Below are 24,292 nucleotides of genomic sequence, written 5' to 3' on the forward strand. Positions count from 1 at the left end.
TCTCTTAATGTGTTTTCTAATATGTAAAGTGGCAGCTTCTAATGTGGCAATGCTACGCTGTAGAGAGTAAGCCCATTAAATGCAATGGGAAGTACTTCCGAGGAAGCACGTATGGGAATTCACTTCAAGTAATGTTATGCATTAAAAGCTATAATTTTATATATTGCAGATGGGATTCAGTCTTGTACTAGCAAATTGAGGTTGCACAGCTAACATAAATTTGGCACTCTTGTGCAACAAATCCAATTCAGGGGAAAATTGGACTTTTTACAGTAAAGAAAGTGATGGGGAAACACATGGGAAAGTGTAGGATAACAGTTGCTTGACGTGATGCTGTGTAAGTTCCCTGCAAACAAATCCAAATGACTGTTCAATAAACAATGAATATTATATAATCTCCCTGCAAACTTTGTGCAAACAAGTCAGGGTGAATCCTCAATAAACAGGACATTTAAAGTGACATCTCTATTCATTCATTCCAAACAGCAGCAGCAGCAGCAGCAACAACAAATCTTGGATTGTTAAATTAAAACCATTGTAGAAATCTATTTTCCTTCTTTTTTAATCATTATTGTAATTTCTAAATTTGCATCTATACTTATAAATCACTAGGTACAAAGTTAATGCAAATCAATGTCTCCTCTTTTTATTATAAATTTCCTCTTTTTTAGTGATGCATAAATGGATACCTAAGTAGGCTGAAGTAAGATGGTTCACAAATCAAGAGAGCAGTTCAATAACTTTTCACTTATAAAAAAGCTTCCCCAGAATTTGTTACAGTTTTTCAAACCGGATCATTTCCTTCAATGCTTTGCTGAAGTGGAACTTGACTTTGCAGCAGCCAAAAATAGTCACCTGTTTGTTGGTGTGATCCATGCTGAAAAAAATTGCTGCTAGTCCAATTTATAGTGACAGCAAAGTACCTTCATGCTACCTTACACTTCACTGTTGCTGTCACTGGTTTCATCAAGGCAAGGAGACTTGAACCTGTACATGTGGCAGTTGCTCACTGTGTTCAAAATGCTCTTGAGGTACCATTTTTCCAGATTCATTATACTATTCTCTTAAAACTTCCTTCATTCTGTAAGCGTTTTCAGAGGTTTCACTCATTTCAGAATTAGAAGATGCCTTGTTTACAGTGCAGACATCTGGAGAAAATTGCTCAGCTTCATTCAGCAGTCCTATCGGCTGCTGTCAAAACAGCTCATCAGGCAGCATTCTCTAATTCCAGCTGATGCTACCTCGGAGCAACTTAAAAACTTACAGTAGGACACGTTGGTATAAAAATTCTCAGTGGGTGTGGGAATGAGTTTCTTAGCATGCACTGTGATTGCTGTGTGGAGATGCAGGCACTGAAACACCAAATGGTTAGCAAAAACAGCCTCATCCCAGCAGCTGACATCCATCTGAGCAGTTTGTAAAGCCAGGTGTCTATAGACAGCCAAAGCAGCAGCCAACAAATTCAGAATTGGAAAAAAAATTATACTGAGCATTTTTCCTGCAGCTCAACACATTCTGTTCTATTCTTGCTTTATTTTTAAGCTCCTTGTGTTCTGTACTTATTAAATGTGTTTTGTGTTAATATTCTTGTATTACTAGTGTTTGTGTGCATCATAACACATAACACATTTCATTAGGAAAAAGACCTCATCCCTTTTGTTTCATTTTGGGTTTTTTCTTCCAATTTTTCCCCACCCCCACTGGGTGTGAAACAAATTAGACTGAATACAGATGTGCAGGTATTATCTTGCCTTTTTGAGCATCCACTATTTGCTTACCCTATTTTTTTAGGGACTCTTTTATTTATATTAAGTTTTTGGCCCAACTGTTCAAGCAGAGTGTGGTGAAATTAGTTGGTTCCTTTGAATCCGCCAGCATGTCTGTTTAGAAGTTACTGTAATTCATATATCTTTGTATAGATAGAAAGATGTATATACACATGCCACACAAACTTAGTTTAATTTTCTTATCTGATTGTAAATTCTGGGTTGACTGTCCCTCTAAGAAGAGGGATGGAGAATATTTTGGGGACTTTTGTCCACATTTCTTTTGGGTAAATGTGGTTGGGGGCTTCATACTGTCAGTGTGTGGGGCCAACACACACACCAGGGTGGCATCCCTTTTCTCTTTTCTAATCATAGTAATAGTCAGTTTGTTTATTTCACACATTTTCCACAAATACATTGGTGCTCAATGTAAACAGTCTAAATGTAGTAGTACTGTAGTAGTAGTAAACAGTCTAAATGTAGTAGTACTGTACAGGAGAAATCATAATATCACTGCAACACAATATTAACAATTAACAGTTCGTTTAAAATATCTCAGAAATGGAGGTGAGCATAAAGTTTACCAACAGGTAAGCCTTCTCTCCCTCTTTCTCTCCCTTTCTCCTTCATTCCTCCCTTCCCCTCCCCCGACTCAAGAGCACTCACTCACTGTGGCACCCTCTCCCCCCAAAAAAAGAAATCTGCTAGCCTGCCTCCACCAGTTATCTGCCTTCAGTAAAGCAGCAATTGATTCCCAGTACACAGAACTGTCCAGAAGTGGTCTGGATGCTAAACCACAGAAGATGGGTCCTAGAGTGGCATTCTAAAGGACTCCTCTATATGAGGTTAGGGAACCATACTATTTTGAAGGACCATCCTAGCTCTGTGCTTGGCCAACGTGCACATGAATGCCTTTCTGACAGACAAACATTTCTTCTTCTTTGGTGGCTTGGGGGCCACCGTGAAAAAAGTGGAGGGCCATAGGTTGTCTACCTCTGCTTCATGTTCTGTTACAAAGTGAAGCGTAACATATTTTGCTTCACTTTCCTGGCACCTGTACCCTTATGACCGAAGAGGGTCAGCCCCAGAGTGAAAGAACTTGAATTTGCTGTCCCAAGAAAGCACCACCTTACTTGTATAACATGTAGTCCATACACCCCCAGGAGAAATATTTGGATTTGAGTTGCTAAACATATTCATGTAGGGTCATGAGAATTTTGGCTGTCCTAAAACAACACATAATTTGCATTCCATAGCAGCCTGAGACTGAATTATGTTTGTTTGGAAAAGGTGGGTGCGAAACTGCTATTCCAGTTGGGTATGTGGCATTTATTTATTTTGTTTTATCTTTATTCTTGAATTCTTAAAAGAGTCAGCTACTCAGACATTATAAATTGGTTTTAGAAATCATGTGAGGGGTAGGTGGGTAGGCAGGCGTAGATGAAAACAAAGATGGGGATATGAAGCATAAGGCATTCTTTAAATAATAAAAAAATGGGAGTATCCCTTTTGTTAAGAGAGGGGGAAAACTGGGCTTTCATGCGGCCTGTGGGTTGCTTGTTTCTACTCCTGTCACAAATAAAGCCAAACATAAAATAGAAAATCTGTTTCTCTGCCCTGCGTAACTATAGAAAAAAGAGGGTGCCTTGGAACCCTCTGGAAAATGATACTTGTGTACTTCAAACAGCACCACTGTTTTGTGTTTTTTCCCCTTTCACTGGATATGGATGTGCTTTCTGGCAGTAAAGTTGGGTATTTATAACTTCATGTGAACCACTGCAGTACGATTACCACTAGCGATAATAAGAAATGTCCGCTGTAAATAGTCTTCCTTAATAACTGTGGTAATATAGCATTAATAGTACTCAGTTGTTTATCTAGAACAGTTCCATCACCACCAGTTGTTTTGCATGCCCACACACATCACTGTGGTTTTAGCAGCTGTTCATAACTACTAAAATACTTGGTAATGGCTACATATCTGATAGAGCCTAACACGTTGGTGTTACACAACTGCTTTCTGGCAGTAGATGTATCAGAGCCATTAATAATAGAATAGCTCACCGATAATATCAGAAATAAAGATTATGGGGAAAAGCAGTGCTTTTTTATAGAAAAAGAAATGCTGCCTTAAAAAGCACTGAAAATGCATGCTGTACCAACTCCTGATCCATCCATCCAGGGTCTACCAGAACTCTCAGAGGAGGTACTGAAACTAAGTTCTGGAGTGTTCCGGCTGAAAAAAAAGCCCTGTGGAAAATATAGGAGAGAACTTGGGGATTGGAAACGTGCAAAGTTATTCTACTCTCCTATTTTCTGTAATTGTCTACACAGTCGCATCAGTAGTGTATTACAAGAGTCTCCCACCCCAAGCTCCATATTGTAATACCCAGACACCAAAACTTGGTACTGGATGTGGACAAAATGTTTTTCCTGGTCTTGTATAGTGTTTTGCTTAAACCTCCTGACCACTTTCATTGCTGAGAGGCTCCTTGTTGTTAAACTCTACAATGCTGTTAAGTTTGGAGGAGAGGTCATAGGTCACTGGAAGAGCACATCCTTTGGATGCGGAAAGTTCAATATCTGGATTCAATCCCTGGCATCTTCAGGTAGGGCTGGGACAGACTCTTCTAGTAAAGCTTCCAAGAGCTGCTGCCAAGCAGTAGAGTCAATACTGTGAGCTAGTGGACCAATCTTCTGATTGAGTACAGAGCAGCATCCTACGTTTTCTGCATTTGCAACACTAGTGTGTGTTGTTACATGACCTAACTTCTTTTGTAGGCACCCGTCTGTCTTGGAAGACAATGGAGGAGTGCACCTTTGGGGGTGAGGCCAAGCTGTTGGACGGTTGCAGCACTTCCTGTGGCTGTAGAGATTGGTGTGGGAGAGACAAGTTTCATTGCAGCTGGGACGGATGAAGGCATCCAGTTGTGCTGCTGCAGATGCACCATGGTGTTTCTTATTTCTGTCTCCTCACAGCGGTCATTTCTCCTCTGGTTACTGCTAAAAATGCACAACTTGACTGCCTGTCTCCAGGCACCGCAAGGGATTATAACCTTCATGTCACATTTGCAGGCACCGAGTTGGTCTGCCAATTGGCCTGGTGCCTGAACCCAACTCCCTGTGGAGCAGGTCCTTGGGGACCCTGCCATCTTCCATTCTGTGGACATGACCAAGCCAGGGTAGACGTTGTTGAGACAGGAGTGTGAACATGCTGTGGGCTTGGGAGAGCACATCTTTGTTACTATGCAACAGATATCTCTCAACTTACAAACCTTCCTACGTTTCAGACAAGCTGTTTGATTGAAATCCATGATGCAGAGAGAGATTGCAATGATTGTAACCAGGCCTCACAACAAATCTGTCGGGTTGGAGCTAGAGAGAAGTGGGTTTGCCATGACCAATCACTTCCAAAGAAAGTGACATGGGTTCTGTGTGCAACTCATTTAAATTTGCAGAATAACTAGCTGCTGAACAAAACAGAAGGTGCCACTCTGACCTGATTCCCGAGTTACAGGATTGGTGTGACTGGTGTTCTGTTGCAAGTCTCTTCCACATCACATTGGTAATGCAACAATAGCAAAGCATATGGCAGGCACAGGATCAGATGACAAGAATGACAGTAATGCTCTGGTGGTGATGCCACCTAAGTTTGATGCCAGAGTGCGGTTTCTCATGTGTTTCTGGTCTTCCTACATAGGTTGTATCCAATGTTAGTTGTACTCAGAGGAGACCTATTGAAAATTGTGGACAGGACCAACTTGGGTCCATTAATCTTAATTAATCTACTCTGAGTAGAACTTGGTTGCCTATTATGGTTTCTATAGTCTTACATTATCAAAAGGTCTTGAAACAGAATCAAACAAGCATCAACTACATCACATATATAACAAGAAAGATAGGACATACCTGATGCAGAGGTGGAGCTAGCTGCTCTGGCACCTGGAACAGCGCACATGCTGTGCACCCGGAACAGGGCTAGTCACCCACGGGAGCATGCTTAGCCACCCACAGTGAGCATCCCAGGGGGGCAGGGCGGCGATGTCACCCCCACTCAGGGATGACACTCGGGGCAGACTGCACCCCCTTCTTCCGCCAGTGACCTAATGGTAATTGATATATTGGATTAATCATCGGCATAGTTGTGTTGTTGTTTTTTTAGCAATTCAGGACTTATTACAGAAAAGGGTTCTCTCTGTTCCTTTTTGAAACCTAAATTTTAAGTGTCCTTTGTATCACTGCCTCTTTTTCCCCTCCTTTCATCCTAGATGGAAAGCCAGTGTCATTGTCTCCAATTGAATCTCAGCCCCACAGCCCTCGTTACACAGCCACAAGTCAACGTGAAAGAGAGAGCCTGGAGGTACGCATGCGAGAAGTGGAAGAGGAAAACCGGGCACTTCGCAAGCAGCTCAGTCTTGTGCAGAGCCGGGGCCTGTCCCATCGCCGAGGCAACCACTCAAAAACTTACTCCATGGAGGAAGGGACTGGGGACAGTGAGAGTCTACGGGCTGGCATCGTGGCAGGGAACAGCTCAGAGTGCGGACAACAGCCAGCAGTGGAGAAGTGTGAGGTAGGTAGATTGTTCTTCCATCTCAGGCCATGCTTCCCAATGTTTGGCTGGCCAACTTTTCCATGGATGCATGTGTGAGAAAGGGACGACCATGCTCTGCAGCTTCTTTGAGTGCTTTTGTCTGGCTTGAATGGGTCCTTGAACTGCTTACCAGGGTGGGGAGATGGATGTGGTGCGGTGGTATAGAAACCTCTGACCCCAAACTGGGTTGCTGGAATGCACCTATTGTACAAAGGTAAGAGTCACATCCGTCTACCTAAGCTTTCTGTGCCCTGAGAAGTTTCTGGCTTGCACGCCAACATGAAACTGATTATATAGTAGCACATTCCTGCTGTCTAAACTGCATAGGGATTAAAATGTATTTTGTAATTGCCCATTTTTTTTGCGTCTGGCTCTACCAGCTTATGGCATGCAGCCACCAAGATGTTGCCAATGAAGGAATGAAGATTGCGGGTTGCAAACAGGTTCCTTTCCCCTGCTCTGTTGAGAACTGGTTGGCTTTATTGGGGCCTTGGCCTGCTTTCAGTGCTATACCCACGACATGGGCCATTGGCAAATAATTTTTATAGATTCCATATATATTTTCTCCTTTTGTGGAAGCAAGCAAGTCATGTCAGTGGTGATGCTGTGTGCTTGTTGATATGTAATTTAGTAATATATAATTTAGGAAAGTTGGAAGCAGTGCACAAAAATATGAGAAAGACTGGAAATAAAAGTGATATTAAAGAGAAAAGACATTTGCTTATATGGCATAAGATAACTTTGTAGTTAGAGTTGGTAGAGTACCATCATGTCCAAGGACAGCAACTCAGCAAAATGCTGGCAAGTTGGCAAGTTCCATAGGACAACATTGATGTTTGTATCAATTATATTGTCTAATTTAATGGCTGTTGCACCACAATTTTCAAAGTCCAGTAGGAAGTTTGTTAAACTTGGTCCACTGATTGCTTTAAGATCACAATGTAAAATCTACCAAGGGTGCTTGGTGCAATAGGCAGGTTTTGATCTGTCATTTTCACTTATCCTCAGTTTACCTTTAAATGTGACTGTCTCTAGTTTTACAAGGTTGTAGAAATTATTTGAATGTACCTTGTTATGTACAAATTATGAACACCCTATAAGTAATGATTACATTGACCCCAAATCAGGAAAGATAATCTATTATAATTCCCCGCAGTTTCCATGGGTATCCTAACTCGTCTATCTAATTTCCATATCTTCAATTTCTTGCACATATTCACAAGCATGGTTCCTCTCCTCATACTGTTGAAGAGGGATGCTAGCAAAATTCCCTCAAGTCGGGCTCAGAGGGCTTGCAAAATCCTACCTTAAATGAGAGGCAGGTTTTGAAAGCCCCTAAATCAGGCATAGGCAAACTCAGCCCTCCAGATGTTTTGGGACTACAGTTCCCATCATCCCTGACCACTGGTCCTGTTAGCTAGGGATGATGGGAGTTTTGGTCCCAAAACATCTGGAGGGCCGAATTTGCCTATGCCTGCCCTAAATTCTTCTCTGGTTTAGAATAACCTGCCAAGCAGAGAATAATCCCTGGTTTCCCTTCTTGGTCCCCAAACACCCTTCCTGCCAACACTTCAGTCTCCTAAACATCCTTCCCCCCCCCCCCCGCCTTCCCCTTTAGAAACGCTTCCCCAACATGGCACCCTCTGGCTATTTTGCACTGCAACTCCAATCAACCCCAGTCAGCATGGTCAATGGTTGGAGATACTGGGTGCTGGAATTAAAGCAAGAGGTAAGGGAGGAGGATGTTTTTGGGGGGCTAGCAAGGAGGGACTCTTGGGGATCAGGGAGGCAGGTTATTTCCCCAAGCTTTTGTGTGTGTTTTCCCCAGATTTTGTTTAGTTTTCTTCAAAGTCAGTTGGAAACACATGGGTGCAAGCTCACTCCTCTATCAGACTCCACAGACCTTCTAAGACCTGCTGAATACAGCAGACATGTCAGCTTCATTTAGACCTTGAAAATGTGTCAGTTTCCCCAAAGATGCGCAGCGGTAAATATGACAATGGTTTTCACGGTTGTTACACAGCATCACTGACTCCATTGTGTTCTTTCTTCGAAGATGTATTTGTGATTGTCACTCACTCTCATTTTGCGAACTATATCCATTCAATTTCAAAAGGAGCTGGGAGGAGGTGATACCTCACTTGAGTAGAAGAAAGCCAAGTTTTTTGAGGGCACTTAACAGAATACACCAAGGAGAAATCAATAAACAATGGTATCGCAAGTTCTGAAAATAGCTGCAAGCAGCTATTGAGAAGCTGTATATGGGAACAGCTGGCCAGAATATCTCTCCCTCCCTCCCTCTCTCTCTCTCTCTCTCTCTCTCTCTCTCTCTCTCTCTCCCTCTCTCCCTCTCTCTCTCTCTCTCTCTCTCTCTCTCTCTCTCTCTCGTCTCTCTCTCTGTCTCTCTCTCACTCACACACACACACACAATTCCAACCAATCAACAAAACTTAACAACTGAAAGGAAATCTCTTGGCAGTTCTAGATCTGCCTCCTGTGCCCACTTCACAAAGAGCAAATCTCACTGAATGTGGTGGAACTTGCTTACCAGTAAGCATGCATAGGGTTATATGGTAACTGTCTTCCTTCCAAGTGATATTTGTCAAGGGAATTTTTACACCACCACAATAATTCCCAAATGGTAGGTGGTCTATAGATTCTTTACATAAATCAATAAAAGAGTACAGGATGATGATGATGATTTGCCTTTGTAGTATCCAGACTACTCTTTTTATTTTCTACTTTTTATGAGTTTGATCTGAAACTGTAGGAATCAGAGAGGGAGAAATCCTATGCTCACCTAGGTGAGACTGTGGGAGAAAGGTAGTCAAATCTATCAATGCATATTCTTGCTGGTTAGCATGTGAATGGGTTAAGGACTTAGCACTGTATTGCTGATAGGCGGACTCAGACCATAGAGATGTAACTGGCAGAGAAGGCTCTGTGTGATGTCATTTCCCTTCCTCTCCTGGGAGGGAAAAAGCAAAAGAAGTATTTCCTATTCCTTCTCTCCCCACCCCTCTCTTCAGCCAGCTATGAAGGAAGGCATGCCTCTGATTGTGCCAGCATGCCTGCAGCTGGTTTTGCTGTAAACACAAGTATTTTACCTGCATTTACTTTTAATGCTGTTGCTGCTAGGGACAAATGCTTGCCTGCGGGTAAAATATACGTTTTAAACTTGCTTTTCAGTCTGTAGCCTGTTCCTTTGACTAACAGGGTAACAAAGTGGGAAATCAGCCTAGTGGCTAATTCCTTTGCTTCCAATTAAACTGCTTAAGATGAGATTTAAACTCTGCTCATTCCCGCGCTTTTAACTGCCAGTAGTAATTCTTTTGTCTGTTTCTTTTGTCTGTTAACCAACACACATAGGTTTGTAGGGCGATAAAATATAGTTGATTATATTCCCTCACCTACCTAATAAAACCCATCAGATACAAGGGATGCTAATAAGTCATCGCTTCCTTGGCAAGGACATCAGTTCCCTGGGTTAACATTAATGAATTCAATTAACATCCCCCCACTCCCCAGGAATCAGGAGACCAGACAATAAGTAGAAAATGAAAAAACACATATCCTCATTTTAGCACACCTACAGTCATCACTAGATGTTGCAGGATATTTATTTGTCGCCCAAATCAACAGTCCCATTTCTTTCACTTGATTCACTTTTTCTAATAATTGAATAACAGAGAATGCATGATGTCACATCATCACTTGGAGAGATTATCTGTCTTCTGCAAGCAGAACCCAGTGAAAAGGAACGGGGATTTGGTAATTTCCAGAGAGGTGGCTGTGTTCTGCTGCAGCAGAAGGATATGAAATGCAGAAAATTACAGACTGTGATCATTGTGTTATTAAAAGTGGCCGGTCACAAAAACCAAACAGTAGTTGATGACACAGGCATTCTGGCTTTGGTAAGCCACCTAACACATGTAATGTGGTGGAAAATCCATTGCTTCTATTCTGTCCACACCATGATTTTCAAATTGTAGTCTACCTTTGATGTTTCCTGGTTCTAGTATAGCCACCTTAAAGTTAATCCTGAGTATGCTGGGAGGTTAAAATGTCCAGCTGTTTTTTAGTTATTGCTATTTTTGATGTTAGATTTATGCCCATTAATTGCTTTGCCATTTGTCCTACACAGAACAAAGAAGGGTATTGTTGGCAGATGATTTGCAATATGATGATGATGCATCATTATTAGATATGGTAGGCAGAGGGTGGATGAAACATGAAGCTGTTGTTGTTGACAGCTATGGAAAAAAATCTGTGAAGGCTAAAAATCTGTGAAATCCAGAAATCTGTTGTGGTATATAATATGTCCAGCGCATTTGACATGCAGTCTTATTCAGTGGCAAGAAAACCTTCCACTGTCATGTTAAAGTAATTCACTTAGGGCATATTTTCCTCAGCAGCAGTTTGATAATGATATTCCCATGCTTTTGAAATATTGCAGATCATTTTTAAGTAATGGGGGTAGGTTTTGCAGGGGTGGGGTTAGGAGATTACTATTTGCTTTACTAGGAAATGCACATGAAGCATTTTTTCCAACCTAGTGCCCTCCAAATGCGTTGGACTACAATGGCCGTCAGCCCCATCTGCTGATGGGAGCTGCATGCAGTCCAAAATACCTAGAAGGCACTGAGTTGTTGAAGGATGATTTCAGCTCTCTCCCATCTTTCTTGTGCTCCTGCAGAAATTTGGATGGCTGAATCTCTTAAGGCCTAGAGTTATATGTGCTGCAGCCAATTTTGGACAAGGGAATAGCGGCTAAAAGGGGTGACTAGATTAGGTGGCCTTCCAGATTATAATGACTTTTACCAGTAAATTTACTTGCTCAGCAGGGGATTAGTGTTATGCCCCAGGCAATGGTTATGTAAAACATGAAACTTCCCCGCTCTCACCATGCACCTATCTTAACCACACAGTATTTTGATAATGAAATAGCTTTAACTTTTTCCTCTTAAAAGATTCACACAGTAATTCAGCGACAGAATGTAAGCTTAATTTAAACATCCTTATTATCAGATTTGCCTTCTGGGTTCTCATCATTTATCCTATTACTGGAAATGCCAGTTATGTGTTTACAAGAGAGGTCCAATTTCACTCCACCCCCCCCCCATCCATAGTAAGACATTATTTTAGCTTCCTTTCCCTCAAGGTAGGGGAGAATTAAGGCCAGAAAAGGGAGGTTAAGGGGAGGATTGTGTGATATAGCAGAAAACAGGGAGATAAATCAACACTAGCCCTCCTCTTATTGCATTGTTTGGGAGGACCAGGAGCCATCTGATAGAGGCACCCCCCCCAAAAAAAGCAAGTGCCTCTGTTCAGCTTGTCAGAAATAGATGTGATTTATAAGCATAGCTTACAGCTGAAATGTTACCACCACCATCACCACCCACAGACCCACCACACTGGCATGGGAAGGAAGACAGTGTTCAAGCACCTCAGTGGAGTGCCCTTTGCTGCCAAGGGAGCTAGGAATCCAAGTCAGTGTCCCAAGTAGGAATGTGATGTTGCTACATCAGTTTCTGACAAAGGGTCTCCATCAGTGGAAAGTCACATTCCCAGCAGAGACCTGGAGTCTCAGCTCACCTCTCTCCTTGGTAGGAAATTGAGTGCTGACACAGAGCTGAAGCTCTCGTGCCTCCCTTTTCCTCTGCTCTAGATAAACTTGGTGGACTCTTGGGAGGGAGGTGGCAGAGTTGGCTTTGCGACATTTCTGCTTAGAAGCATACACAAGGGATTGAGACCCTCTGGGGTTTGAAAAGGGATGCCTCTGCCCTCTTCATCATAATAAAAATTAAAATTCTTTAAGATTCTGAGGATCATATTTTGAGAAATGCTATAGGTAATGGCTTACAGAGCATCTGACTATAGAATCTCTATCCCCTTTTGTTACTATATGTTGCAGCTCAAGTCCAGCTTCCCATTCCTGCATGTGGTGTTGGATTTTACATGTCTCCTTGTTATATTCCTTCTTTTTCTATTTAAATTGCCCTGCCCCTATCCCATTGAGTTATATGATCCATTCAAGTAAAAATTCAATAAATTTAACAACATTAGCAATTTTGTTCCAAAAACAATTTTTGATTCATATGTCTGGTTTTACAACAACAATAAAATACTATTATTCCCATTTGGAGTATTGAGATTACTGGAGGACAAAATTGGTAAAGATGTGAAAAAATTTAATATTTTTTTTTAAATTGGAGTAGCTAATCACCTGGACAGGTAGCAGGACCTTTCAGACGACAGTAGCATTAAAGGAGAACTGAAAAAGAGACGAGTTAAATGAACTATTTGAATAGGCCTTCACTATGGAAGTTCTTCTGGTTTCATGATGGAGAGCTCACTTAAAAATATCAACTCAGTGGGCAGCAGCACTGAAAAAGGCAAATTTAATATGGGGAATTATTAGGAATGGGCGTGTCTTCTGTGGAGTGTCGTCATCTGGAAACCTTGTATAGTTCCAGCTCTTTCGCCTCAGGAGGGTATCCTAGTACTGGGTACAGAAAAGAGCTCCTGAAATTTCAGAGAGTTTTCTTAGATGCTTCTTTGTTTAAGAAAAAAGAGTTCATAAAATTACACAATTTGTTACAAATGAAATAGTTGGGTGGTAGGTTCAGGCAAAAGGAATCATTTCTCTTATGGAATTGATTGCCCCAAGAAGTGATTATAGCCACTATCTTAGATAGTTTATAAAAAGAGTAGAGAAATTGATGGAAGATAGAATGTAATCACTGTGTTGCAAAGGAAGTATAGCGTTGCTGGGGGATATACAATGGGGGGAGCTGCTGCCTTCAAGCCCTAGTTGAGACTTCCCACAGGCATCTGGCTAGCCACTGCTGGGAACAGGATGATGAACAAAATGGACCTTTAGTCTCATTTCAGCGGGACTTCGTGTTCTCAAGGCCACCCGGTGAGATTTGAACCAGCTGTCTCTGCTGTTTACACGAGTTTCAGCAAAAAAAGGCAATAATGTCAAAGTAATTAAAATGAAAAGTAACAGGGATGTTTCTTCTGTTTTCTTTTTCGGGCCTTAGAGGACATACCTTGATGTGATTATTTGCTTCTTTGTGTATGTGAGAGTCAGTGTGTTGTATAAGAAATTGTTAAGGAAAGCTAAAACAGTTATTAAGGAGGAGAGGGCATTCAATATTGAATCTGACTAATCCATGAAGTATCACTGAGTTTGGGGACAGAGATCTACACCAGTAGTCTCTGTAGTTTATATGGGTTTTGGTGAAGAAGAAAAAAGACAATACTGCCATAATTCAAATTGTGGTATTAAAAACAAAACAAAAGTCATTTAGAAATTCACTCAAAAAGAAGCAGTAAAAGGTAAAGGGACCCCTGACCATTAGGTCCAGTCGTGACCGACTCTGGGGTTGCAGCGCTCATCTCGCTTTATTGGCCGAGGGAGCCGGCGTTTGTCCGCAGACAGCTTCCGGGTCATGTGGCCAGCATGACTAAGCTGCTTCTGGCGAACCAGAGCAGCACACGGAAACGTCGTTTACCTTCCTGCTGGAAGTATTTATCTACTTGCACTTTGACGTGCTTTCGAACTGCTAGGTTGGCAGGAGCAGGGACCGAACAATGGGAGCTCACCCTGTTGCGGGAATTCGAACCACTGACCTTCTGATCGGCAAGTCCTAGGCTCTGTGGTTTAACCCACAGTGCCACCCGCATCCCACATAAGCACACAGCTGGAATGCCACATGGGAAAATCAGCTTGGAGTATGGCTGACTGGAGTACTTCTCTGTTAAAAATGGCAGCCTCTCAAATCTTCTTACAACAACAACAACAACAAGACTAGGGGCATGCTTAGAATTAAACCACAGATCTATGATTCTCAATGGGATCAGATATTGAGAGGTATCTTCCCTGTGGTTAGTTTATTTGTTCCTTGGTTGAGATAAACTGGGCGGCAATTTTTGCTGGGCTCTTTGTGTGTGCAGCAGCATGATGGGATTCTTGCCTTGATTCTGCTCACAAGAATCAACCCTATCGCAACCCTATTTCAAATTCATGGGGGCTGGAGGGCTGCTGCTAAAGGAAACATGAGCTTTTCTTACCTTCCCCATCCCCTCCAGCAGGATGGCACTTCCCAGTGTCCGTGATTCTTGGAGCCATAGAATTCCTGCAGTGCAGGAATCAAAGCTAAAGAATCGCAGACAGATGTGTTCTGTGCACAAATTTTACTGACATGTACCTTCATTAGGAAGAATGCAAACCAGGCAAAGCATCCCAAGGCTAGAAACTGCACTTGGGATTTCATGTTTTGTAAAACACATTGATACATAACTTCAGTATAGTTGTAAGAACATAAGAAAAGCCCTCTTGGATCAGGTCAAAGGTTCATTCGGCATCTTCTTCTCACAGCGGGCAGCCAGATACCTATGGGAAGCCCACAAGCAGGATCTGAATGCAGCAGTGCTCTCTCCACTTGTGATCCCCAGTAACTGGTATCCAGAGGCGTTCTGCCTCCAACAGTGGAGATAGAACATAGCCCATTGTGGCCAGTAGCCATTTAAGCCGTCTTTTGTAGACCTGGTATCACAGAGGCACACACTTCTTAGCTTCTCTCAGCAGAGCATATAAATGCAGCTGAGTACTTACTTGTGTCAGGAGATTGTCTATTGACTCCAAATACTTTCTCATTTTATTCCTAGGATTTCCCCCCTTCTTATCTAGGATGTTCTAGGAGATCTCAAATCTAGCCTCCATTATTAATAATAGTGATGTTATTAGCTGCCTACCTAGAACAGGCATAGGCAAACTCGGCCCTCCAGATGTTTTGGGACTACAATTCCCATCATCCCTGATCACCGGTCCTGTTAGCTAGGGATGATGGGAGTTGTAGTCCCAAAACATCTGGAGGGCTGAGTTGGCCTATGCCTGACCTAGAACAGGTCATAAACTTGGGAAGTCTCAACTTATTTGTGAACTTCTGAAGGCTAGCTATCACAAATTTTACCATCTCCTTTTCCTGCATCATATTCTCTATCCATCTACCTATCTATCTATCATCTATCTATCTGTCATCTATATCTATCAATCTACATAATAAAACTTCAGGTGCCTTGAAGCAATGATTTCAAATGTACAAATATTTAACGTACATGCTGTTTAACATACAAGTGTCAGATGAGCATTAAGCACAACAAATTGCATTATTCAATAGTGGGACTGTTTTCCTGTTTAATGAATAAGAAAAGTGAAAAATTAAATTGCTCTTATTCCCCTTGCTTTCATTGTCTCTTTCTTTCTTTCTACATAGACAATCCATGTCGCCATTGTCTGTGCTGGATACAATGCCAGTCGGGATGTTGTCACACTCGTCAAATCAGTCTTGTTTCACAGGTAACACCTTTATCTTGTTGCATGTTTCTTTGTAAACATGATTAAATATGGTTTTGCTCCTTCTCAGTACAGTCTTTGGGTAATGCCATGTTCCTAGCCCATGCAAACAATACTTTCCAGTCTAATCTAAATGTCCTCTGTGAAGAATGTGTATTAGGTACTATATGTACTTTGCCATGCATTATAAAGTTGGCAGCAATTCTGTATGTGTACTACCAATGGGTGTGTCTGGCTGCTTCTCCTGTTTGCATACTTCTATAGCTATTATCTGATAAATGTTAGCGTCACCACCTGAGCAAGTTTTTCTAATAACAACTGGGCACATTCCCTCTCAATAGTTGGATTTATTATGGAAACAGGCAAAAACTGATATCTTAGATCTCTTCTACCTAAGCAGTAAAGGGCTTTAGATCAACATCAGATTTTTTAAAAAGTTTTGTTCAAAGGCTGGTAGGAAATCCAATAATGATAGAGAAGTGCTATAATACCCTTTGAGGAACCCATTGACAGTAGGCTACCCTATTCTGCACAAACTGAAGCTTCCAAATTATTCATAGGTGCAGTTATACATGAAGCATATTACATTAGCCAAGCAAAATAATAGTAACTATATTTGCATCTTGCAAGGCAAAATTTGAAAATGCAATCAAGCTGAATTATAGATAGTTTGTAAAAAAAATACATTCCTTACAAAATGATGTGACTGCACTGGTCACTATTGCTTCGTCTTGTAATGGTAAGCCTAGCTTTTTGTTGTTGCTGCTTTCATCTTACATAGACTTCAGCAAATCATAAGCAAGTTTACAGACATTACAGAAGCATTAAACCTGCAGTCTCCTCATTGCATAACTTTTTCAGACAGAACATGTGGCATCCATGTTTTTTTCTAGCTGATATTATTTTTCATTTTACTAAAAAAAGAAATAGTGAAAATTTACATGGTATATGTCTGATTTTGAGTGGGCATGCCTTTATTTGAAAACTATTCATGTTTTTCCTTGGAAAGATTTTACAGATGACATGTAGTAGTAAAGGTGGATCTGTATTGGAACAGATGTGAAAAATCACTTTAGTTCAGTATTCAGCTATGCATGCTAAGCTCCCAGCTTTCCAGCATCGAGCTAAAACTGTTCTTACCAAGAACTACACCAGGGAACAGCTAAATCTGGAAATTGGGCTACTTTTGCTAGTCAAGATGAAAACCAAATCCATTCTATTTACTTAGAATTTATTCTGCTCAAACAAAGCTCGGTTGTTGGGTTTTTTTGTGGTATAATTGGTGTGTGTACTCATATGGAAAGCTCACAAAGCCCCCCCCCCCCCGATAAAGCTAGTGGTCTGATCTCTAGTCTCTACAGATCAGTGTTATCCATACAGGGCCTCTGAAAGGAATTTTATCAAGGGGTGCAAACTTTCTCTGGGGCCACTTAACTTCTCCATTAGTTGTTCTGTTTTTATCCACCATGCCATGAACTATAGCCTGTAAGGTCAAAAAGGGTATGGAAGATGAGAAAGGAGTGGAGTGGAGTGCTCTGTTCATTTTCTGCATTTAAATCTTATAGTCCCTCCATGATAAATATATATAAATATACATAAAACAAGAGGATCAGAGATAAGAAAGCACATCTGATTTGAACATCTTTGTTTATTTGAACATCTTTGTTTATGCTACAATACTGATAAGGAGAAAGAATTCTCTTTGAAACAACCTTTTATATTGCAATGCAGATCAGATCAGAAGACGTTAGTATTAGTATAAAAAAAAGTAGATAAACTTACTATTCACTTTTTAGAAAGAGCTTTTCTGTCCTTTTTTGTGAAAAATTTCGAATCACAGCATGAACATTAATTGTTCTGGCAATGTTTGATTCAATACTTAGCCTGGCCAGATCTGCAAGATGTTCCTGAAACATTGTAGGCCTTAAATAATTTTTAATTATTTGCTAAATGACCTCTCTCCAAAAGCTACTGTTGTTGTGAATGTTAATAGTATTCTCAAGCTAACATAAACATAATGGGAACAGGTCACCGAGTTTGTACTCTGTCAACAAGTTCAACAGATCTAATGGCTTTAACTGTGCATTTATGAAATTTGTTTTATGTACCAAGGGTAAATGTTGCATTTCTTTTCTAAAATCACCCCCATTAAGGTCAGCAGGACATTGCTCTGATAAAGTTAAAGCTTTTCTCTCCACATCATTTTTGGACATGGTGAGATATTTCCACAAGAAGTCAACTTTTTCTGCCAACAGCACTGAAGTGAACAGTTAATCCTGCTATAACACTGTCTACCAAAACATAAAACACACACTTTGTGAAGTAGGCCTCTTCTGGAGTATCACCTCTGCCATTCACTTATTCCAAGTTAGCATCAGGTGTGCTGTCATCATGCAACCTTGCCCTCTTGTGCCTAACTCCATCACATATACAGGAGAGTTTTATTTCTATATTTATGTTTGATGCAAAAGATATCGCATATAATAAAACTCCATGGACTTCATTTGTTGTTTTGGCCATCACATTTAGTCCAAGGAGGTCTTCTAGTGGTAATTTAATGCCAGGCAAGTGAGCTTCAAAAGGCTTTACACATTCAGCATGATCTGACCACCTTGTTTCAGACATACCATGAAGAGCACAACCAATACATTTTTGTAGTAATTTCCACCACTTAGAATGGGAGCTGAACAAGGTGGTACACAGTTTGAATTGTTCTGAAAAAGGCTATTGCTTCAGATATGCATTCAGCAGCATAATTTCCACGTAAGATGAGTGTATGACAACCACAAGGTGAAAAAAAAATGCTGTTGAGAATTGTTCCTGTATTTCTGCTTGTGTGCCATTGTATTTTGTGGCCATATTTGCCCCATTATCATAGGCTTGAGCTCTACAATCACTGGGAGAAATAGCATATTCCTTCAATCTATGCATTAGCAACTGAGCCATTTCTTCTCCTCTTTTGTTGCTACAATCTGCAAACTTGAGAAATCTTTCTTGAATCTCCTACCCTGTTTGTCTTAAAAGTACATATCGCAGAAGAAATGTTGTTTGTTCAAAATGGGAAGAATCTCGTGTGGAACCTACTATTACTACAAACTACTTTGCAGATTATGGGACGTGGGTGGCGCTGTGGGTAAAACCTCAGCGCCTAGGACTTGCCGATCGCATGGTCGGCGGTTCAAATCCCCGTGGCGGGGTGAGCTCCCGTCATTCGGTCCCAGCTCCTGCCCACCTAGCAGTTCGAAAGCACCCTTAAGTGCAAGTAGATAAACAGGTACCGATTTATAGTGGGAAGGTAAACGGCGTTTCCGTGTGCTGCTCTGGTGCCGGTTCGCCGGAGCAGCTTCGGCACGCTGGCCACGTGACCCGGAAGTGTCTGCGGATAGCGCTGGCTCCCGGCCTCTAGAGTGAGATGAGCGCACAACCCTAGAGTCTGTCAAGACTGGCCCATACGGGCAGGGGTACCTTTACCTTTTTACTTTGCAGATTGCCTCTCAAGCAAAATGTCTTGTTTCACAAGATTCGCGCATTCTGCAATAAATTCATTTTGTGAGTCTGTGGACAGATAATGAACTTGAAGCCTCTTACTCCTTTTCTGTGACTCCTCTACACTTAGCATGTGTTCTTGGAGGATGGTGTTCCACCTGGAGAACAGTTCAATGATTCCTAAAAAAGTTTCCATTGTTGGAATCACCATTTTGATGGGTGAACCATTAAATGGTAGACCATGCTCTCCCAAGAAGAGTACAGCACTGATGAAATGCTTTAAAAGGTTATACCATAGCTGTCAGCTTTTCCCTTTTCTTGCGAGGAATCCTATTCGGAATAAGGGAATTTCTCTTAAAAAGGGGGGAAGTTGACAGCTATGGGTTGTACCATTTCACAGCTTCAGTTTTGATTGATGCTTCTAAGATGATGTCAACTCCTCTCTCAGACAGCAGGGCACCATTCTAGTTCTCACCAAGCTAGGTAACATTCTCTGTGACTGTTGCTCTTTTCATGTTTTGGGACCTTTTACTTGGGAAGTAAAAGGTACAGCTGTGCTTGCTTGATCAAAACAACAACAAAGTAGCAAGAGCTCACCTGCAAACTTTGCAGCTCGTTGCAGGTTGGCCAAAAAATAACTTGAGTTGTAAAAAGACTTTACAATTCCTTGTTAATTATATCTGAGCAACTTTGTTTCTCAGGTTAAGCAATAATTCCAAATTAACAGCACCTTTTGTCAGCAAAAGCCCAAATTAAAATACACAGAGATGAATAATAATCTAATCCTCTATTCATAATATTAATAAATCAAAGCACAATTAAATATCTTAGGTAGGGGTTTTTCAAGGGACTTTTTGTTGTTGCTTTTATTATACCTTTACAAATATTAACTACCTCCTGGTTTTTATTAGAGTTATTTGGAAAATATAGTTTTACCGGCTGTAGTCAGTTCTTCATCAGTTCGTGATGATAGTGGTGGCAATGAGCTGTTTTGCGCTCCCCTGCTTGAAGATGGACTGCTGTCAGTGACATCACCCACTGCCCTTCACTGGAAGACAGCAGTCCCCTCTGTAGGTGGAGCTTGTCACCTGCAGGAGAACCAAGTCAAGCCTGTCTTCTTGCTTCGCCCACTCATGTTATCTTTCGCTGGGACTTCAGTGCCACCTCTCTGGATATCTTAGGAGAAGTAGGTGGCAGCACACTGGCAGAAGACAAAGTGGCCGGGGGAAGAAATATTCTGGTGTTTTATGTAAGCTTACACAAAATGTAAATGTTAGTTTTCACACAATATATGCATATGTTTTCTGAGGTCCCAGGGAATTCCTGGCTCTCTCCTTTGGTTCCCAGGCCCCCCCTTTTGACCCCAGGCAGGGGTATGATGTGTCCTCTGCACTCCACATGTATCTGTGCATGCAACTGATTGTATAACCAAACGCCTTCCCTGCAAGTGGAACAATATTTTTCTTGAAAATTGTAATCAAGGTGACAGGAAGCAAAGGACTTTTCGATTAGCAAGAACCATCCTGCTGCCAAGCCAGAACCAAACACTCATGTGGATCTTCCTGATGCAGCCTTGAACTGCACTTGAAAATGATTGGCTCAGAGGTTGAATATGTTATCATTTATTTGTGATTTTAAAGGGAAGATTGCTTTAGAGAGGTCTCATCCTCCACTTGACTAGGGCACATCATACAGCAACCATGTAATTCAGTATAATTAGTAGGCTTTGGGATTGGTAGGCAGCAGGATGCTAAATATCTGGTGTGTTTAGATAGCTGGAATGATGGTGAAAAGTGAAGCTGTGTGAATGAGAGACAGGGGTAGTGCAGGGTTATGCAAGCTTGCCCATTCTATATTCTTTAACTTTTGAGATGCTCTTAGCTCTTGGCTTTCATGGTCGCCATATTAATTCCCATGTGTACAACATATATGGCAGGAGAAATGCACTGTCAGAAGTATTACAGTCAAACCTCGGTTGTCGAGCGTAATCCGTTCCGGAAGACCGTTCGACTTCCGAAATGTTTGACAACTGAGGCATGGCTTACGATTGGTTGCAAGAGCTTCTTGCACTCAAGCTGCATTGACGTTCAACTTCTGAGGAACGTTTGAAAACCGGAGCATTTACTTCTGGGGTTTTGGCGTTCGGGAACCGAAACGTTCAAAAACGGAGCCATTCGAGAACTGAGATTTCATTGTACCAGCATATATATATATATATTCCAAAATGGCTCTTCTGATTATGAATTCTAGGTCTGATAAGCAGGCCCAACATTAGCAATGAAGACATATTGAAAAAACTGGTTTGCAAGCAAAACATTAAAACACAACAATTAGAAAATAAATCATAAACCTTCTCTGGTTCTCTTTTCCCTGTACCACCTGTTGGGGTTGCTTTTATAAGTCTTCCGGGTTCTCCTTAACTTGCAGCTGGGTCTCTTCTCACTTTTGAAGGGAATGGCATTGTGGGATCTGCCAGGGCTGAGGCGAACTCCAACGGAGTCTTACAAGGAGTGTACCACACAAGTGACTGCACAAGTAGTAGCCCATATCCACCGTCATACAGTAAAATTCCATGGGCTACAATCTCTAAAACTACACATACAGTATTCTAGAAACATAGTTTATATAATTCAGAACCTCTCTCTGTATTTGAATTATGTTCCTCCTCCCATTTTTATTTATTTATCATTCCAAAAGCTGCAGTAGAAAACGTCTGCATCTTTATTTTGCTTTGCCCCAGCAAAATGTTTCAAAACTGCACTTGAGGTTTCAGATGAAGAAAAGAAGTTTAGTATCTCTAGATGTGCGAACGTATGTGCCCACTCTGTAGAAATCCTTAGCACTTTTAAGTCAGTTTGACACAACTGAGCAGGAGAAATAGAATAGCTCTCGAGTGCTTGCAAGATGCAATAAATATTCATTGGTACTGCTGCATAGATGGAAGCTTGAACAACCCCTCATCAATCTCCGGTCTCTGAAGTGATGCAGATATTTCCCCAATACAAACTAGGCTAGCATTTGTAAGTGTGCCACCAAGGACTGGACCTCGTGTAGCACAGAACAGCACTAACTCATCCTCTGTTCTTTGTTTGTTTTTATCTTTCCAGTGAATTATCCATAGGGCTAGCCTATTCTCTCTGTGTATATCTGCGCTATACCCAGTTTTAATGTGTATATCCTCTCCTCGTCCACCTTGTTTTTATCTTTCCAGTGAATTATCCATAGGGCTAGCCTATTCTCTCTGTGTATATCTGCGCTATACCCAGTTTTAATGTGTATATCCTCTCCTCATCCACAGATTTCTTTGCAGCTTCTCTTCCAAGAATAAGAATCCTGGTGTGCTCTGAGATGTAGGTTTGGCATTGTCCTCCTCCTCCCACTGCAGAAAATACTGTTTCAGACCGTGATGCATCATTTTCTGTAAGAGGTGGATTTGTAGTCCTTTCAGTTTTATCTCTGCAGAGATCTGCCTATACCATCTCCCAGCCCACCTGATGCAAACTCTTTTCTAACTGAGGTATCTGTTTCCCAGTTGTCTTTCTGCACACCTTGCCTAGTACCTTTAGCATGTCATTGTGATCCCCCTGATTCACTCATGCCCATAAGTCACACAATATCTCCTTACTCAGTGAGGCTACTGGATTTTTCTTATCTAAATGTATATGTTGCTTTCTTGGAAGCTTAGCAAGGAGTTCTATGTACCTGTGATTTTGAACCTGCGATAGCTGTTTGCAGTCATTGGGAAAGGAAAAATGCACATGTGAACTTGCCATAGTCATTGTCAGACATGGGCCTGATTTGAATAGAATAGTAAACCATAGTTCTAACCCATTACATGAATAAGCTGCAGTGAACCACATCATGCACTCCACCCACAGTACTAAATGCGCAGCTTCTGGTGGTTAGGAACCATGCATCTTAGTCACCAGGGAACCACTAACAGAGACTCCTCTGAAGATTTCAGTGATTGGGCAGGGATAATAATAATAATAATAATAATAATAAATTTTATTTATATCTCACCCTCCCCAGCCGAAGCTACAAGGAACCAGGAAGTTCTTAAGATATCCGGGACTCAAGTTATTAATTGCCTTGTAAATTAATAGTGTACAAGTACCTTGAACCTGATGAACCTGACCCTGGTAGCATCTCGCAACCAGTGGAAGCTCCTAAACACCACCAACAGTCTTAACAGCAGAACTCTGCACCAGCTGAAGCCTCCAGACTAGGCCTCAATAGCAGCCCCACATTGAGGTTACCAATGCATGAATAAACGTGGCAAGGCTATCCCAGTTCAATGGCACCTGTAGTTGGTGTGCTAGCAGTAAGTGGTCAAAGGCACTCCTAGCCACTGAGGCCGCCTGAGGCTCAAATGACAAAGATTTATCTAGGAGCATCCCCCCAACTTTGAACCTGTTCTTTCAAGAAGGACTGCAACTGTGTCCAAAGCACACAACTGGCTAATCTCCTGAACATGGAAACCTCTATGAGCTTCAAGAGGTCACAAGACTATCTTCAAACTGAATATTATAACGATTGTTTTTTTGCCAGGAAATGAAAAGCCCATTGCACATTACAATTATTATGTAAATTACAAATAATTAGCACAGACTAATGGAATAGATTTGCTTCAAAAGGCTTACACAGTTTATGGCTCAAGAGAGAAAGGCTACCTACCTGTTTCTGTAGGTTGTTTTGGTTGCTAACCGTGATTCTTACTGCTGGTGATTTAGCAGCACCTTTAGCTGATAAGAGAGAACAATAGCATCACTGTGATATGAAAGGAGTTTAGAGTTCAAACCATTCATTCGGCCAGTAGGTGGTGGTTTATAATAGATCCTCTCTAAATCCATTTTGCAAATGCTCCTGGGACATCTGTAGCCTTCAAGTGTTACAACTGTTGCAATCTATTCCGTATGTTTTCTTCATTTAAAATTAATGGTGCAAATGCATTAGAGTTTTCACCTTTGCCACTGTTAGGCAAATATTTCTGATTTTCCTGTCACTTACCGTATTTTTTGCTCTATAAGACTCACTTTTTCCCTCCTAAAAAGTAAGGGGAAATGTGTGTGCGTCTTATGGAGT

The 24,292-nt window shown here is 41.4% G+C and overlaps 1 protein-coding gene across 1 annotated transcript in view; it reads left to right on the forward strand.

Annotated features, from left to right (window-relative positions):
* LARGE1 (LARGE xylosyl- and glucuronyltransferase 1) overlaps window positions 1–24,292 on the forward strand; it is a 320,530-nt gene that overhangs the window by 135,756 nt on the left and 160,482 nt on the right. Inside the window, exons 3-4 of the mRNA XM_083574012.1 lie at window positions 6,035–6,336; window positions 15,642–15,724. Of these exons, the coding sequence (XP_083430138.1) occupies window positions 6,035–6,336; window positions 15,642–15,724 (385 nt within the window). The remainder of the gene's footprint in view (window positions 1–6,034; window positions 6,337–15,641; window positions 15,725–24,292) is intronic.

The sequence above is a fragment of the Podarcis filfolensis genome (assembly GCF_964270895.1).
Source record: "Podarcis filfolensis genome assembly, chromosome: 10".
Lineage (NCBI taxonomy): Eukaryota > Metazoa > Chordata > Lepidosauria > Squamata > Lacertidae > Podarcis > Podarcis filfolensis.